This window comes from Penicillium odoratum, assembly GCF_028828045.1.
Source record: "Penicillium odoratum strain IBT 22623 chromosome Unknown utg000001l_segment0_segment0, whole genome shotgun sequence".
NCBI classification, from domain to species: Eukaryota; Fungi; Ascomycota; class Eurotiomycetes; order Eurotiales; family Aspergillaceae; genus Penicillium; species Penicillium odoratum.
Window position 1 is genome coordinate 5,581,251 of NW_026643143.1, and position 18,018 is coordinate 5,599,268.

At 42.8% G+C, this 18,018-nt stretch overlaps 1 protein-coding gene across 1 annotated transcript; it reads right to left on the reverse strand.

Moving 5' to 3' along the window:
- Positions 1-5,574: 5,574 nt before the first annotated feature.
- Positions 5,575-6,872, reverse strand: N7520_002025 (oxidoreductase; the record flags this gene model as incomplete). Its single annotated transcript, XM_057135960.1, has 4 exons — positions 5,575-5,877; positions 5,936-6,324; positions 6,395-6,490; positions 6,590-6,872. 4 exons carry the CDS (start codon positions 6,870-6,872, stop codon positions 5,575-5,577), a joined length of 1,071 nt encoding a protein of 356 aa, XP_057001896.1.
- Between the last annotated feature and the right edge of the window lie 11,146 nt (positions 6,873-18,018).

Sequence of the window (18,018 nt, forward strand, 5' to 3'; positions counted from 1 at the left end):
TAAGGAATACAGATTTCTTATACCCCTTTAACCGTAAGTTAGCAGCATCAAAATAGAAAAAGACCTACCTAGTATTATAATTAAGATTAGTAAGATTGATAAGAGTACCACCTAGGAATAGGCGGCTATTCCAGTACATGAATAAGTATAGAAACTAATTAAATTTAAGAAAGATAAAGCTTACTATTTATCTTAGTCACTTTCTCTGGATAGATCTCTTGATTTAGGGTTATATAGTACGATGTTAGGTCCTATACTCCTATCTTTATTATCTTATAACTTTTATCAGAGATTATAATAAGAATTTTCGCACACAGATCATATCTAAGATATCGTCTTAGCTATACTTATCAGACTTAGTAGTTATAAGACAGCTCTTTCTCAAATCACTTAGGATTTTCTCTAGGCGGGACTACTTATTCCCAAGCAATATATTTCGAGTAATGCTAAGCCGAAATGATAAATCGCGATATTCCGATATTCAGATATCTCCATCTTAGGATACGTCACGCGAGGCATCTTTTGTCTTCCACTTGGTCCTAGCAAAGGAAAGCCACACCAGTTAGTATATGATCACAACTGGATTTCGGGCTATCAGGACAGTGATAAATGCTGTTCCGAAACGCGAGATGAGTTCGCCAGTAAAAGCAGACATTTCGGTGAGAGAGAAACTTGTCTACAAGGGCAAAATAGATGGCAGTTTGATTCCGGCCTTGCAAACAAACTAAGATAATGGAATAGATACAGTACCGTGCATAGCTTAAGCAATAGTCCGAGCGTTCTCGACAATTTATCCATATCTTGATTCTGCCTAAATATATGATAATTTTGAAGTTTTGAAGCTGGAAATCCCGGACTCAGTCTACTCTGACTTCGAGACCAGGTTCATGAGTTGAGGTGTCGACTTGTGAATACTATTACAACCCATTTGTTTAGCTCATGTGTTGCACCCACTATTCAATATTAAAATTCGAGACCATGATATCCTCAAACAAGACCACGCTATCAAGTTGGCTAGTATCAAATATCGACAGCGTTCTGGGTTCAGTGAGATCTGTGAAGTCTTCCGGAGAATGACTGGGTAGGTCCTCAATCCGGCTCTGGTCGGAAGAGATGCCGTTCACTACCAGTTCAGGTAGAGAAACAGTGTTCATAGGAACATGTGACTGAGATCGTGAAAATGCTTTCAATTTTGGATAGCGAAGATTCAAAACATTCCACCCCGATCTCGCCAACCAAATCCTTTCCTGCGCCATTTCCAGACAACGTGTGGCCTGCTCGATCGGCGATGGAATATAGTGGAATGGGAAAGAGGGTGTTCAAGGGTAGTGACGGATAGGAAGATAGCGGCATTGACAGTATAAACAGAAAGGGCATAGATACTATACTACCCTGTAGCCATGAGATCAAACAGGCGCGCTTGCGCATCCAGGTGGAGAGCGCTGCTTCTATCGCAGCGCTCCAACTGGCCAGGTATGCTTTTGCATATGGTCTGTGCAAGGCCGATGAAAATGAATTCGCCGCAGTTGATATTTGCTGGCGCTGTTTCGGAACATGGGGATAAGTTGCATCCCAGGATGTGTCCGGGTTCACCACCCTGTGCACCGGTGGCAATTAACTCAATACGGATAGGATGTGCCCGTGAAGGATGTTGTCCGAGGTGTACTCTTCGAAGTCGAACAGTTTTTGTATGCCGAGTGACATCGCCTCATGAATCTGTTGACAGACAGCATACTGAAAGAGAGGGGGGAAAGATGAGGGTCATGCGGGAATAAAGCCATTGGTACTGTTGTAGCTGGATCTGCCGGTATGTCCCGATCTTATGGTGGCATGATTGTACAATCACTGCTATTGATTGCTCGGTATCGACCTAAAGTGAATGACATGTGGCTGGCTTTTGTTTTAGCAAAGACTGGGAAATTTTTGATTGCGGTCAGCAATGATTGTGGATGACAGGTCATGCAGCGATCGCATGTCAACCACAGGTATTGGCACTTCATCAGAGCAAAAGTGAGCGACAATTTCAATATTTAAAGATATTTGCATGCCTAGTGAGAGTTCCTTGCCTGGTTGAATAATCATACATACACCTTGCTGAGACCTTTCTTGTAATACAATTATGGCAGGGTTCCCTCTTGGTCGCACTATTGGTGGGTTAGCGATCTAAAAACCAGCATTTATTGGTGACCTCACGCAGTCAAGAGGAGCAAGAAGAGTTTAGTTTGGCCGCAACGGGTTACCTGTCGCTGCGGTCGTAGACCGTGGCGTCAGATAGGCCCCGTCCGCGCTCCCTTGAAGGGAGGCAATGTGTCTGTATTGTAGTGGATTCTATGTACAGAGGGAAGGTGGGAGGGACAAAATTGACACTTGACTGCCTGAGAGATGACGAGCTACCCGCAGAGGCCATCAACTGACTCTCGTGAGGCAGTTGTAGGAGGAAGAGGCCCTCGGAAATGTCGGTGTAGATATCACGTGAGGCTACAGACATGGTGAGGCTTAGACCTCGCCATATTGCTTTTTTGGGTACCCGAAGGAATACCCGCGAACCCGCCAAGAACCCATTTACCTGTATATTACAGTATTACTGTTGAAATACAACCAATACCAGATATAGAGTGATGTAATCAGGTATATGTTACGTGTATTTTAATCTCTTGGCGGGTTTTGGGTCAAGGGTCGAAACCCAACCCGCCCATTTGGCGAGGTCTAGTGAGGCTACAGGCATTGTGAGGCAACCCCAATAAAACCACTCCCTTCTTAACCATGTAGTTGTGGGGGCCAATCCGGCGAGGGGCACCTTTGTTTCCGGCAACGGCATTCCATGCAAGCTGTCACAGGGCGTTTCCGGCTGACAGCCGATCCAGCCAGCATATTTTCTCTTACTAAATCGGAAGTGAATAATTTCAAGGCCAAGGAGTGAAGTTTAAGAGACAGATTTTCAAGCTTCGAAGTTTGTGGTGGATCAATAAAGATCAGTCCTCTGCCAAGCCTCCCTTGTGGAGCCAAAAAATGTAGCTGAGCACGCCAGCAAAAATTCCAAATTAATATTTTTCCCTCAGATGAGTGGGATACTGAATAAGTTTATTGCTTTATTTCCGAGCCACCGAGGCTTGCCCTGTAATTCAATATTAAGATCAGAATGAAATGTTCCAGTATCTCAGGAAGATTACGTGTTTGAAGCTCGAAGATCTCCCATCGACCAAGTTGTAAGAACCTTGAAATTGTCATTGTACATATATTTATAAACACACAAAAACATAAGATCAGAGTCCTCTTATTCATTTAAATAGTCTTATTCGTCGTGATTAAGCTCGTAAAAGTGAGTCCCAAGATAATCTTCTCACAATGGAAATATGATATGGTTATTTGGATTCTGGGAAAAGGAAAGAATTGGTGCATTCGACTGAGAGAACACAGTGCAGGAGAACATTATAGAATTTGGAAAGAGAAAGGCTAACACCAGACTTGGTGACCGAAATATGCCATAGACTATGTAAACGACAATGGACAAAGAAATATGTGAATTCATATAAATTGAGTATTCTGAAGATACTTTGATTAGGCCCTCTCCTGCACTTACGCTCACCAATGGGAGTGAATGCAAATTTAGATTCGTCAGAATTAGATGGGATAGAGTAGCAATTAGTATTAATTTAATCATTGGGCCTGAAACAGCGAGCTAACGTAAAATACATCTACCAAGTCATAGTACCCCAAATTTTGACCATCTCTCTTTCAGTACATGAAGGGTCACTCTCATGTTCACTCTTGTCTTAGTGGAAATTCAGTATTAAAAGACAGCTCTGAAACTAATAGTGCCACCGAGAAAAGCCGCTTCAACAGATAGAGTTGAATCTCACCATTGAGACTTCGCGCAGTCAAAATAGATCTTACTGCGATTAATGAGACCCGATGGAGCTGCTTTCCCGCGCCTTCGGAGTGGTGCTAGTTTTCCACTGCTTTGCGCTAGTCTCCGGTTGTGGAGTAGGTTCTGCCGGCCTAGGAGTAGGTTCTGCCGGCTTAGGACAGTTTTGAGTAGCGATACAGACTTTCTGGCCGAGCATCATATTATCACACCAGGGGTGAATTGAAGGGTTCAGTTTGAGAAAGGTCGCTAAGTCGAGCCCTGGATGTATGCTGACAACGTCGTTGCAGGTCTCCGGAGGCGAATGGAGTTGAGCGGAATACCACGCGATACCTACATATTGTCAGTAAATCTTAGGCATGAATGATGGAGCCGCAGTTCAAGGGTGATGTACAGTCTCCTGCCGGTTGAGACTCGGGCTCTCCCGTCAGCATTGAAGGGTTCGCGTTCACGGTGGCCGAAAAGGCAAAGCCTAGCGCCAGAAGAAGAGTGCGAAGTGTTATGGCCATCATGCTCATTCAGAAAAATGAATTTTTTGAAGAGTCAACGTTATAACAAATAATAAAGTCTCCGTAATAAATTATCTTTAGCTGTGAGTTTTCTACTCTATTGGGTGGTAACTCACAATTTATAAGCGCCAGACAGCCAGAAAATACCGTGCCATCGTGGCATTCCATGGCATTGTTGATGGCGCCGGAAAGGAGAAAATGCCAGAAACATCGACACAATAATTTAAATTAACTCTCCGGTCGGCTAGTGGGTCGAGCTATTCAGGGGCAGTCTCTTAAAGTTTTTGATGTATTTCTAAAGTCCTCAAATTTTAAAAAGATCCCATTTTAAAAATACTTTGAACGCTGTTTTCATGATTAGAGGAATTTTGGATCACGGCAAGATGTGACTAGCTGAACTAGGTTCGAAAAAAAAAACATTATATTTGGACAAGCTTCTCCGTTCATAGACGGTGGATGCTTTCATTAGCCAAGTATGGTATACTGGGAGAATGTGAGCTTGTACGTCAAAGTTGTGGCTGAAAAGGTAACGGAAGAAGTAGCCGAAGAATGATCAAAGTAACTACAGCACTTTCACCATTTGAATCAATCCGCATGAGTTAACTACCCGCACCATATTCAGAACCAATATCTTAATACAGGCGAATGGAGGCAAGAACCCCTCTATTACTTGGGTACACCGTGGACTTGTTGGATATTCGTTCAAAAGCTCCGCCCGACTTTTATTTTTTCCCCTTCTACTTTCACTTCTCTTTTACTCTTTCCAGTTACTCGCCTATGATTTTGGGAGTACTTGGACTATTTGACTAATGCGGTAGAAAAGAAGATATCACTCGGGTGAAGAGACCGAGTGAAGGACTTGCTATGAGATTTGGCAGGAGACCAAGTAGGATAACGGGTAGAATACTGAGTAGGAGACTGAGTGAGAGATATTGTGGGAGATATACTAGGAGAAATTACAGGGAGATAAAGTATAATATTTAGGTAGGCGCCGCGCGAAAGGCGCGGCGAAAAGCCTCTAGTATAGCGAATCAGGTATCTAAGGGTAATCTCGCAGTATGTATATCACTACCTATGACTATATTATGTTTATTTTACAATTAATATAACCAATCAAGTAAAGATATTTTGAATCATTGTTCGATCAATTGTTACAAGTGGTCGATAAAGTACTAGTATATTAATGAGGATCCATCAATATTAAACGTCCAACGTTCGGCCAGTCTTGGAGCTCTCCACGGCAAGCTCCACTAGCCGAATGACAGTGGCAGATTCCGTGGAATCCACGGGTACATCACCCTCGCCAGCCATAGCCTTCGTGAGCTTATTGTAAAAATCGGTATAAAGTGGCGCATCCACAGTTGGGACAGCCTTGCTCTTGAACGTGCCATCAGGCTGGACCGAGGTCAATGTACCATATCTTTCACTGGGTTCCTGACCATACCCCTGGTCACCCGGGCGCATGCCAGACTTCAGTTGTTCTTCTTGCACATCGAAGTGAAACTGTAAGTAGGCTGAGATCAGTTCCTGTATCGATTATGTGCACGATATTATCACTTACTTTCTGGAATGTGCCCAGCGTTCCCTTCACCCAAAACCTTAGCTGCTTCTCTTGGGGACTGACGACGGCTGCCTTGATTGTGGCCAAGAGTCCATCATAATGCATGAGCACGGTAAATGAATCGTCGCTGCCACTCTGTCCCTCTCTTTGGTTACCGAGGAAAGCAGTTAGTCGTTTTGGCAGGCCGAGAATCTGGACTGTTTGGTCAATGAGATGGGCGCCTAAGTCGTAAATAGCGCCACCACCAGGCATGGCCTTGGTTCTCCACGCAGAACCCGGGATTGCAGGTACGTGACGCTCAAACCGGGTCTCAAATTCCACTATTCTGCCTAGAGAGCCGGTCTGGACAAGCTTGGACAGTGTGAGGAAGTCGGCGTCCCATCGTCGGCCTATATAGTTAAAATTTCGGGTTAGATATTATTCATTCTAGGACCAACAATATCAGTACGAGAAACATACTTTGATAAACTGTCAGCAGGCGGTTTTGCTTTTTCGCGAGTTCCATGAGCTCCCGGGCTTCCTCATATCTGGGTGTGAACGGCTTTTCGACAACGACTAGTGATTCAAAGTTGTTAGCTGACTTAAATCGGATGAAGCAGACTAAGTAATTATTTCTTTGCATCTAAGGATAATTTGCAAAGATCATCAACTTACCATGCTTTCCTGCACTTAAAGCCAATTTCGCCAGTTCCAAATGGGAGTCCGGGGAGGTTGTCACAACAACAACATCAACTGCAGGGTCCTGAACCATCAGCTCCGTACTACGGTAGCTCTTGATCCCAGGCCAATCCAGCTCGACATCGTCATTGGGCTTCGGGGTCCGCTGAACGACAGCATAAAGATTGAGGTCCTTCGCCGCGGTTATGAAGGGAATTTGGTAGATCTTGGCACTGAGGCCGTAACCAACAATACCAACGTTGAAGATCTTGGAGGTCATGCTTGTTTTAATCTGTGGTACGTGGAAAAAGAGAGATATAGGCGTTCCTCTGGAGTGATTACAGGGCGCTTTTTATACCTCTGTTCCCTGCTGGGGCGCAAAATATGTTTACCGGCAGTTGAATATAGTGGGACTAAGTGAACATTAACGGCTAATTCATTTACCGAATCGGACGAATAACCTTGCTGTTATAGGCCGAGGCATAAGAAGCTAATCCAGAATAGGATGAGAGTTTCAGGAAGGCCAATGGACATGAACCATGCCTGAGGAATTGGGGCTTCAGGAGCGGGGCAGGCTCCAGTGAATGATCATATAATGTATTATGGCAGCGGATATGAAGAAGGAAAGCTATATCTGTATAATAAGCTGATGTCTGAGGGTTATCATAGCTGCACCGTGACCGCTAAGATAAAAGTGTGGGCATCGCCTACTATAAGACACTGCAAATAACCCACGGCATATTGAAACTACTAGAGCTTGTTAAAACCACTAAAGTTGCTTTTATGAGGGTCGGCCTGGTGGACTCTTCGGGCTTTGAAAGCCTAACCCGGCCCGTATAAAAAATTGACCGGACCGGCGCCTTATTACACAGGCTAAGTGGTCAGAAAGTGTGGGGTCGACATCCCCGTGAGTACCCCGCACCAGTTCCGTTGTTTTAGATTTCAAGCTTATCTTCATGGCCATTTCCCTCTCTTCTAGAGGTATTCTTCTTTCTATGTATCCAATATTATATCTATGATCAAGGCAAACATTTCGGAGTTGAATCATAATCAAAGTACTTCAGAGTTCCCTGTTAAAAGAAATAATAACAGTAGTAAAGAAGTTTTCCCTTCAATGGGACCCACTTTATTGGGTCCGTGCCCTCAGCTGCTCTCTCACCCGTTAGCTTCTTTCCATCTCCATAGCACCCATTGGATCCAATATCATCATAAATTTTGATACCATACTCGATGATCACATAGCCGTCATCTCCTTAATCACCATGACCATATATCTCAATGGAAGAATAGAGAGATCAATCACTACTGCCCCATGACCCATTCTAACCATGGTAGTACAGCAGAAAAAATAAGAAGGCAGACCTCCCGGTCAGTAATTTTGAACTTTTAGTAGTGACATAATTGATCGCTCACATAAAAAATTAAATGTAATTAAGGCTGAAGCAGCCATTCCGGCTACAGCGAAACATACAAGCCCCTTCTTCCAAATTCCGCATTTTCTCTGAGCGAAGGAGGAGAAGCGACAGGACTGCACATGACTTGCATTCCACTAAATACTATTGGAATTGATTGGCCTTCAATGTCTCATTCTAACTTGCTGCCCCTCCTATAGGATATATGGGTCGTAATGATAGTAAGCATTTGATTGCTCAGAATCTTCTCGCATCACCTTTGAATGAACTATGAATATCCAGTACGGGTATTACTGTGGGTTTTATTCTTGATAGGATTGGAAGCCGCTAGCGTTCTAAAGACAAAGATTGCGGCAGTGAAGCCAGGCAATTTTGCTACGCAGTGTTACATGCTGGTATGATCTCTTTCACTGACTATTAACCACAGAGGAGCTCTCTGATACTGAAAGCTGTGTTTCAGACTCATCTTTACCTCATGGAATATGCTGTGGCGATAGCAGTATCCAGGAAGGTTATTATCTATCCTTACTTATCTTATAACGCTTAAATTAAGCTTATCATTATGATAATTGAGCAGACTGTTCCATTTGTGAACATGTTCTGCTATCAAAACCACGCCTGATAGACGAAGTGGGAGTAAGGAATGGATATAAGAACTGGAAGCCTTCGAAAGGAGTAGGTTGTAAGCTAAATTATTTTCTGACTCCTGAGGCGCTTAGAATTCAATTTGTCATATGTTTCGGTACGGTGTGCTCAGAATTGATTCACAATCCACCCTCATCGGCTTTTCGCCTTGCAGTATCTTGGACGCTAATTATCACGCAGTATGTATGACGCCCATTCTTGGAGACTGTAGAGTACATGCTGGAGGAGTATTCCTTTGATCTGGAGTGTCTCACAAGCATAGAAGATAGATGTAGCACGCGTTGACTTAATTTCCCTCTAGATCATAAGTCCGTATCGCTCATCGTATATTTCAGTATGAATATATAGAATTTTTCCATCGAGAAATTTCTCCCCCCTAAGCTATGATTTCTAAATTCCAAGCAGACAGTTGCATATGATTGAAATGTTTCTAGAATGACTAGTGTGACGCTTTATGGTCATCGGGCTTTGAGGAAAGGGATCTGATGATACCAAAAACTGCCGATAGATGGATTCCTGATAATTAGAAGCTTGCAGCAGGCTATCTGGGAGGTAATTCATTCACCCACTGCATATCAAACTATGGATGCTACTACTGGAAATGTCTGAGGCCATGATTTGGTATGCCACTGTCGTGAAGGATTAGATTGATCAATCCTCGTATAGTTCTGTTTGCAATGTCTGGTCCCGATTCAGTCCCCCGGACTATCATTTGGGCAGGGGTACAGGAAAATGGACACCTCACGAGATCCTTCAAGCCCTCTCAGGCTTTGCAGCTCATAATCTAACTTAAAAACGAGCTTTTGTCCCGTGACTGGATTGGTGATCCAAAGGAGCTAGAACTTTCCACATCAAAGTAAGTAAGTCGAGGTATAAGCTGCCGAGGAGGGAAGTTAGAAATACTATAGGAACGAGCATACAGAAAAATAGTGTGAAACTGAGATTAGTGTGAAGAAAGGGAGGCAGAGAGAGAGAGAGAGAGAGAGAGAGAGAGAGAGAGAGAGAAAAAGCGTGGCCCATGGAAATATACTCCATGGGCAGATGCTACTAAACCTAAACGGGTCCCCACTTTCCCACAAGAATTGCTAGGTACAAAAATCTCGATATTATAGATGTATTCATGATATAGACTATTAAGATTTAGCATTAGTGTCAGAGAATCAATAGATGATTGTAGGTGGTCGGACCAAAGTCTTGTTCGTGTAACCCAGGCTGTAGAGGTTATCTCGACTTTCTCCGCTGCGTTTTCGCGGCCCGGTTGTGAAATTTCAATTTTAGTAACCTTCTTTCACACCGTAGATTTCGGGAGATACTCAGGACCGGTCTCGGAGAATAGAACGAACATTAACCGAAGCCTCCGCGAAATCAAAAGTGAACCACTTGAGGAGCGCGTGACTCATTTCGCAGAATTCGTAAGCGTCTGGATGTTCAGCTACGAATTAGAGATAACGAACACAACGGCCTCGACAGGACTCAACAGCGTCACCCTCGCCCTCAGCGAAGATGACCACGATACCCCGAGTAGGCAGGTAAGGCATTAACGTAAGACTGCTAGCGGTGGGTTGTTGAACCTCTATAAAACTTCGGGTTTTGTGCTTTATATTGCAGTCGGATTGTTTCATGTTTGTGGGAATTAGCTCTATAAATATAGAGATTTACCTTTGGTCTCAGAATCACGTCTAATATTATGTCTAATAATTTATGTTTATGGGTATTTATAGTGGTAAATTTTGAATTCTGGTATGAAGATTGAAATTTCACAACCTGGCACCTCAAGCCCGGCGCACGCATTCTCACTTCAGATAGCTTTCAATTGAACTTTAAAGGTTCTCTATATTATATTTACTTTGCTACCTGAGAATAGCTAGCGAAGTGGACACTGGGATACATTAAAAGGGGAGAAATAAGTGCATGAATTAAAAACAACATACTTGTCATTAGGCCGACATCCCAAATATATTATTTGCTTACTAATTAGTAACTGCATGGGCAACAAATAGACCTGCCAATATGGGACGTAGACCTATGGTTCCGCGTAGGACTCCCACGCTAAGCCATGGCATTCTTCTGCTTCTGGAATTTGGACAAGAAGGGTGGTCCCATGGGATCCCATGGGACTTGATCTAGCCTAATTAGGAATAATTCACAGGACTGCACAACTTTGTTGAAATTTTCCGCTGTCTTGACTATGTATAAAAGATTTAAAATATAGAGGAAAATTACTACTATTACCCCTCCTCCCCCCCTCTTTTACCTTTGAATAGGATTAGGCTGTGCCGTAACCCGCAGAAACCCGCACCCGAACCCGCCCCATCCTCCCTATGGGTCGGGTTTTGGGTCGGTCTGTCTAACCCGCATGCGGGTTGCGGGTTCCGTTGGGAAACCCGCGCGGGTTTATGGGTTACCCAATGGGTCGTCAAACAGAACAAACATAGAAATAGCTCTCTCTGCATAAATTATGTAGTATTTTTGAGTATTTTTGAGTATTCCTAGTACAGCCTAGTACAGCTTTGTAGTTTTCGCAATATAATCTTAATTCATGAAATCTTGATTTATGAATCACTCAAGTAGATAGAATATAAAGTGAATATATTAAATAAACAGCTAATCATATAGGAAATCACTATCTTCACGTCTAACACGCTTACGCACTCTCCCTGATGTGCGTTTTTGAGTATCTACCCCTTCTATCATAGGTAAATCAGGCGAATCATGCTCACTGTGGTCTTCAGGTGACTTAGACCTTTGAGTCTCCTCTTGCCCTTGTGTATCCTCTTCCTCATCATCACTGATTGGATCAATATCAAATTGATCAGTTGAATCATCTCTTTCTTCATTTACTGCTTCAATCTCATCATGAGAGAAGAACTCCTTTAAGAACTTGAACTGCTCTTCTTGCATATCAAACCTTGAAGTGCAGAGGAACATCATTAATTGTTGGATAGTTGTGGCATTTAGTCTCCCTCTGCGGTAGTGGCAAATATCACGAGCAGTATTGAACAGTCGTTCAACACCAGCACCAGATGCTGGAACTGAAAGGACATCCCGAGCGAGATTTGCAAGTGCTGGAAATCGGTACTGATTCTCTCTCCAAAACGTAAGAGGGGTAACTTCAATAATATCTAAAGAGATTAATAATATTTAAGTATAAGACAGATAAAACTTACCACTATCAAGATATTGCGTAACTTCATCACGTGGTATTGCCTGTTGCCTTTTCCCTTTAAGCATCATATCTAGACGTGATCCTACCCTAGTAGATGACTGGGAGGGAATAGAATCATGTTGACTAGTAAGACGGCTTTGGTAGGGGATAAAGTAATCCTTAAAGCTTTGTCGATATCTTTGGCGCTATTCATCAGACCAGTCGTCAGTCATGAAAAACTGGATCTTATTCTCTGGCGCTAAGATAGTGCCAATTGCATAAAGGTCACCTCGGATATTATCTGTTTCAGAGTAATAGACTCGAAGCTTCTGTAGGCCAGCCTGAAGCGCTTCAAGCATCTTCTTTTTCCAAGTAGCCTTCTTTCTTTGGAGTTGGGAAATCGATAGCTCGAGATGTTCAAACAGTTTGTTATAAATCTTGAAGATATGATGGGCTGTAACGTCTTTTGTCTTCGAAAGTTCATTAGTGAACTCAAAGAATGGCTGTGTGATCCAAAGGAGATATTCAATCTGCCGCCACTCCTCATCATCCAACATCAAGTCTGTCCGATCGTATTCCTCACAAAAAGGGTTAAAGATAGATTGGAGGCGCTTTGCACGGCGAAGCATGAGGAATGTAGAGTTCCAACGTGTTTTGACATCTTGAATAGGCGTAAGTTTGACAGATTCAGGTTGAAGTTTATAGAATGCTTCCCGGCGTTGAGGACTAGCGTTAATATAGATAGCAAGACTGCGAATCTGGAGAATTTTATAAGTAGTAGTAATATTTCATAGATTTGATATCACTTACCTTATTTAACGTTCTCACAATTTCTCGTCTATGGTGCTTTGCATTCATGCGAGCTGACTGGGACCGCTGCTCAGTCCACCGTGCTTCGGTTGTCTCATTCATAGGGTCCGCCTTCATAGAACCAAGAAGCTCATTTAGACTGAGTTGAATAACATGCGCGATACAGGGGACCCGAATCAGGGTAATATCATCTGACATAGATTGCTGAAGGGTGTCGACTAAGGTCTTATTGTTTGATGCATTATCAGTGACAACTGCAAGAACTCGATCCTCAATTTTATGTCGCTGAAGGATCTCCAGGAGTACTACACTCAGATTTGCACCAGAGTGTGTTCCATAAAGTGGTTCGAATCCAAGAAGGATCTCACGATACTGCCAGTCCTCATCAATAAAATAGCCACTGATAGCCATGAACGCCTGTGAGAATGGAGATGTCCAGCAATCAAGCGCAATTGATATCTTAGACCCAGCAGGTAGCCTTCGGAGTAAATCTTCTTGTCTCTCTTTCACTGTAGTGTGTAGCCGGTTTCTAATACGTTTTTGTGACGGGATCTCAGGGCATGTTGGGGCAGTTTGGGCCATTCTGATAAGGCTATGAAATTCAGGGTGCTCGACTAGTCGGAATGGAAGCCGTGCGACCGTAAGGAAAGTAAGAAGCTTCTGTTCCCATGCATCTTGTGTAAATTTGTGATTGGTTAAAGGGTTTCTGCTCTATAGCGTTGAAAGTTAAGCGTTGAGAGTGAATATTAATTAAAGATATGTTTTTGTGCACAAAAACACGTCTCTTAATGATCGAAGAGAAAGTTGGAAAAAAAGAAGAATAGATGAATATTTATACTTACAGCTGTTTGTATAAACTGGGTAATACCAGATGCTTGCGTCTTATTCTTAGTATAATTGCGACAATTAATACCCTTTAAATGCTTGTTCATTGTCGAAGTTCCATGGCGCATACTCGTTCCAGCGCATGGAGATTGAGGGTGCTCAAGGATTTGCCCGCAACGTCTGCACATTACCTTTGGTGCACCATCAGCGGCATTTGCTACCTGATCGAACTGGGTCCAAACTTCAGAAAAGTGGTTTGAGTCCCATCGTACCCTACTTTGTTTCCCAAAGTCGGTCTGAAGCCACCATTCTACCCAATCACTATGTGTCATGCTTTCATAGAGAATGTAGCCCTTTCGACGATCTGGGCCAACGCGTTTTAGAGAGGAAGGGATCGTGAGAGGGGCGGATGGTCGAATAAACTCTTGATCAAAGGAATTGGTTGTCTGCTGGCTGACTGAGAGTTCGGGTGTATATAAAAGATGTGAGTCCTCTGGTGGAAAATAAGGAAGATTATCTATATCACCATCGTAGATAGATGATGAGAAGCCATCAGCATCAGAGTATTGGAGTTGAGACATATAGAAAGTAAAGAGGGGTAGTAGATGGTTTAGAAGAATATGAGAGCAGTAGGCACTTACGTGGAATTTTCAATGCTGTAAATAAGGGAATTTAATAATAAAGAGGGGGGTTGACCATGCTGTATAGTGAAAAACTGAGTATGTTGATCTATCACAACTTGACTTATAAAGTATGGTTCCTATTGGATAGAATTTATGGGTTATCAGGTAACCCGCAAGAGACCCGCAAGAAACCCGCAAGTAACCCGCAATAACCCGCAGAAACCCATAAGAAACCCGCAGAAACCCACAAGAAACCCATAAGAAACCCATAAAAACCCATAAAAACCCATTGAATTTATGGGTTACTGAAGGCCTTAGGGGTTAATGATTTCTATAGAAATCGTTGATCTCCTGATTTTTCAGGCTATGAAAGTATTACTAATTGCTGTAGAAATGGCTGATAAAGTCTGCCACTGAACGACAGAGTCTAAGATAGAGAGAGTATATAAAAGTACTGCTGATTTCTATAGAAATCAGTCATAGATTTGATATTAAAAAAGTTGAAATTAAGCTGATTTAGGTAGGGGAGAGAAGGTCCACAAATCTCCTAGAAGATACACTTGAAGAGCTCTACATGAAATATATATATTTCCACCCCAAATAACCATTTCCTACCTAAACTCTTTTAAATAACCACAACCTACCTTAAATACATTAAATCCTAAAGGCAATCTTATTACCAGACTTAAAGTTTTGATATACAACCTAAATCCTTTTAAATTCATGATACTAATGATTGAATAACGAGAAATTCAAAAGCGTGACAGAAACATGTGTAAATAACAGTAATTAATTTCATGAATAATCAAATTTATCCATCCTATTTAGGTATAGCGTTAGAAATTTATGCAAAGATGGGCTAGCGTGGGTAACCCGCACCCGAACCCGCAACCCGCATGGGGCGGGTTGCGGGTTGACCTGACCAACCCATGGGTTTTGCGGGTTCGGGTTGCGGGTTGACTTTACCTACCCATTTGCGGGTTATGGCACAGACTAAATAGGATTAACGAAGTTGGACCCCTATATTAGGGGTTGAACTTTTAATAAAATTTAAATCACGTGATAAGTAGGCTAATATATATCTCTTGAATATTTTCCTCAACATCTCTTATATTAACATTAAGTTTTGAAAGAAATAAGCTAAAATTCATTAATTCTAATCGAAAATATATTAAAAATCACTATATTAGCTATTTTTAGGGGAAAAAAGTAGAAGGTTCATAAGGCTAGGAAAGTATAAGTAGTCCCTGGTTATAGCTATTGTCACGGTGTGTCCTGATAGGGTCCGTAGGGACCCGCTAAGACCGATAAGGGAGATCACGGGCACGTGATCTATATCTTGTTTATCTGCACTTCCGATCTGGATCCTGTTGTAGCTCTTCGAGCTACGTCTTGTATAATAGCTTACGCTAGACCGTCCGCCGACCTGCTGCCGGATCAATTAGAAACCCTCTGAACCCGACCCGATCCCGCCGGTCTTCTCCTATTATAACCCTGCCAGCCTGCACCCTGACAGCTATATATCTTTACGATATCCCTGACTGTAACTAGTAAAACAAACATAAAACAGCCAAAATTACCTTTGTAATTTACATTAACTTATCTATTTCCTCCTTAGGCAATTATGCAGGAAATAAGGGAATATGGGATCTAGCTGGGATTCCCATTGCGCTTAGTAAATCCCATGGGATTTTGGCAAATGGGACTTACAAGAAAATTTTTTTCCGGTCCCATATTGGCAGGTCTAGCAACAAATAGACCTAGGAATCTGGGACCAGGATAGGTAGGGTCCCCATAAGACTCCCATGCCAAGCCATGGGAAATCCTACGTACCTAAGTCCCATGGGATTCACCTTCTGGGATTTGGGCAAGAGGGTGGTCCCATGGGGCCCTGAATTCCCAGGTCTAGTAACTAGTAACTAGTGCGTATTTTGCATACACAAAATGCTCGATTTTATTAATTTATTTTAATATCAGGCAATAAGTCACTCGTCTACTCGTCTTCACATTTTAATTCATTCTCAGTACTTCTTCTATTCCGTCTTGATTTCTACCAACTCCGACTTCCGCCACCGATCCGGTACTTAAAACTATAGTGCGTGCGGTGTTCATCCTAATAAAATATGCTTGTCCGTCATTATATCAGTTTGGCACCCCCTGCCTCGAGCAAGATAGCAAGTATCTTATCCAATACTATCCTCTGATCATCAAAGGTAAGTCTGATGGGTCCACTTTTATCACTTTTCAAACTAAATCTCATTTTCATATATTTTCATACCGTGATTTCCCTCAATATAGTGCTACTTGCTTTCCATGCGCTTAGCTTCATATAGCATTTTCTTTATTGATCGACCTGTTCTAGTGCTAGACCAGTCCGTAGGCGCCCTGTTTGAGATACTAGACATATTGGGAAGGTGGGCGTGGAATAGCATAACTGCCTATTGGTAAGCTAGCTGCCGGAAAAATCGAAAAAACCCGAGGTTTCAATGGCCTATAACAAGATTTTATAATTCTTCATGTCTATCTCCATTTATTTTGCTTTCTGCTGCGTTTCTCCTTCGCTACCAGCCCCAAAGCTAAATTGGTTCTCTCGGATAATCTGGGATTTGCAAAGATAGCGACTATTGTGACAGATGAGCCAATCTCACCTCGATGATGCATCTCAGCTTACGGAGCACGAGCTATGGCAATACCGCTCGTATTATGCCCCAACACCTGGTTATTGCGGCAGTCCCTACGCAGTGTCATCGATCCTGAGCCCCTCCCAATCAAGCGTAGTACATAATATCATCAAGCTTGCTGTTGGATTGCCAGATGGAAATAGTCGGGTGAGCGGATTATCTGACGGTGTACGCTCTTTCGCGCCTGCACCCTATGGAGGCTAATTCCAGATCGGGAACTTGTCATCGCCTAATGTAAGCAACATCATCAAATGAAGTACCCCCCCTTTCTCATGTAGGATCCGAAATGGCCAGTGCAGGAACGTTCTGTGGTCCAACAAAAGATTTGAAGTGTGGGCTCTCGCCAATCAAAAAGAGAACTTGGCCGACATGTACTTATGACGTCACATGATGGTTACACAATGCAGATCTCTCATGCGCTAACAACCGTAGTAGGTAATCTACAGTACAGTAGTACGATATCTGTACCCACTCACACAACGAGTCATCGGGGGCGAAGCAGTCCGAAATTTGTAGAAATATTCTATTAATGGTATTCCCGACGCCCTACAGATACCCATGGGTAACATCGTGCACTCTAAAGACAGGGTATAGGGTACGTTAGGTGACACACTTTGTCTTTTGTGGAAGGTCAAAGCTCCTCTAACGGGGATATTATGACCAATGAACACATTCCTAGAGCTGAAGAACTTCAGCTTGGACGGTCATTCCCGGCGTTATCTACATACGATTGAAACCTTCTGTCCTTAGCTTCTCTTTCCTCATTTCAGTGTAAACTGAGCCGATGCTGAAAAATGAGCAAACATGTGAATAATGGGCGGTGTCCATCCCTGTACAATGTGGTCTGATCAGCGGGATGATCAAATGTCATATGCAAGTCTAAAGCTACCAATCTTGGATCCCTGCAGCTAGATAGATTCAAAGAAGTATATGCTATTATTGATCTTACTTAGAACAGTATGCAAGACCAGACTCGAGAGATGGGACCCATCACACCCATATATTGACTAGCCCAGAGAGCGTCGGGTGGCGACAAAAATCTCTATTGTTGCAGAAGAAGGGGTAGAAGATGAGGGATCTAAAGGAATAAAGATGCTGCCGCCTTCAATTTGATACCACTAAGCTGACAACCTAAAAACATGCATTCGGCTATTTCGGGACGAAATCATGTTTACATTGGGAATAAGGTGCATGACCTGGACGGGTGTGCCCCGTGGCGGCTCTACAGTAGCCAGCCACATCGAGCGAACCAGACTCCCGGAACGATTTCCCTATCCAATCATAA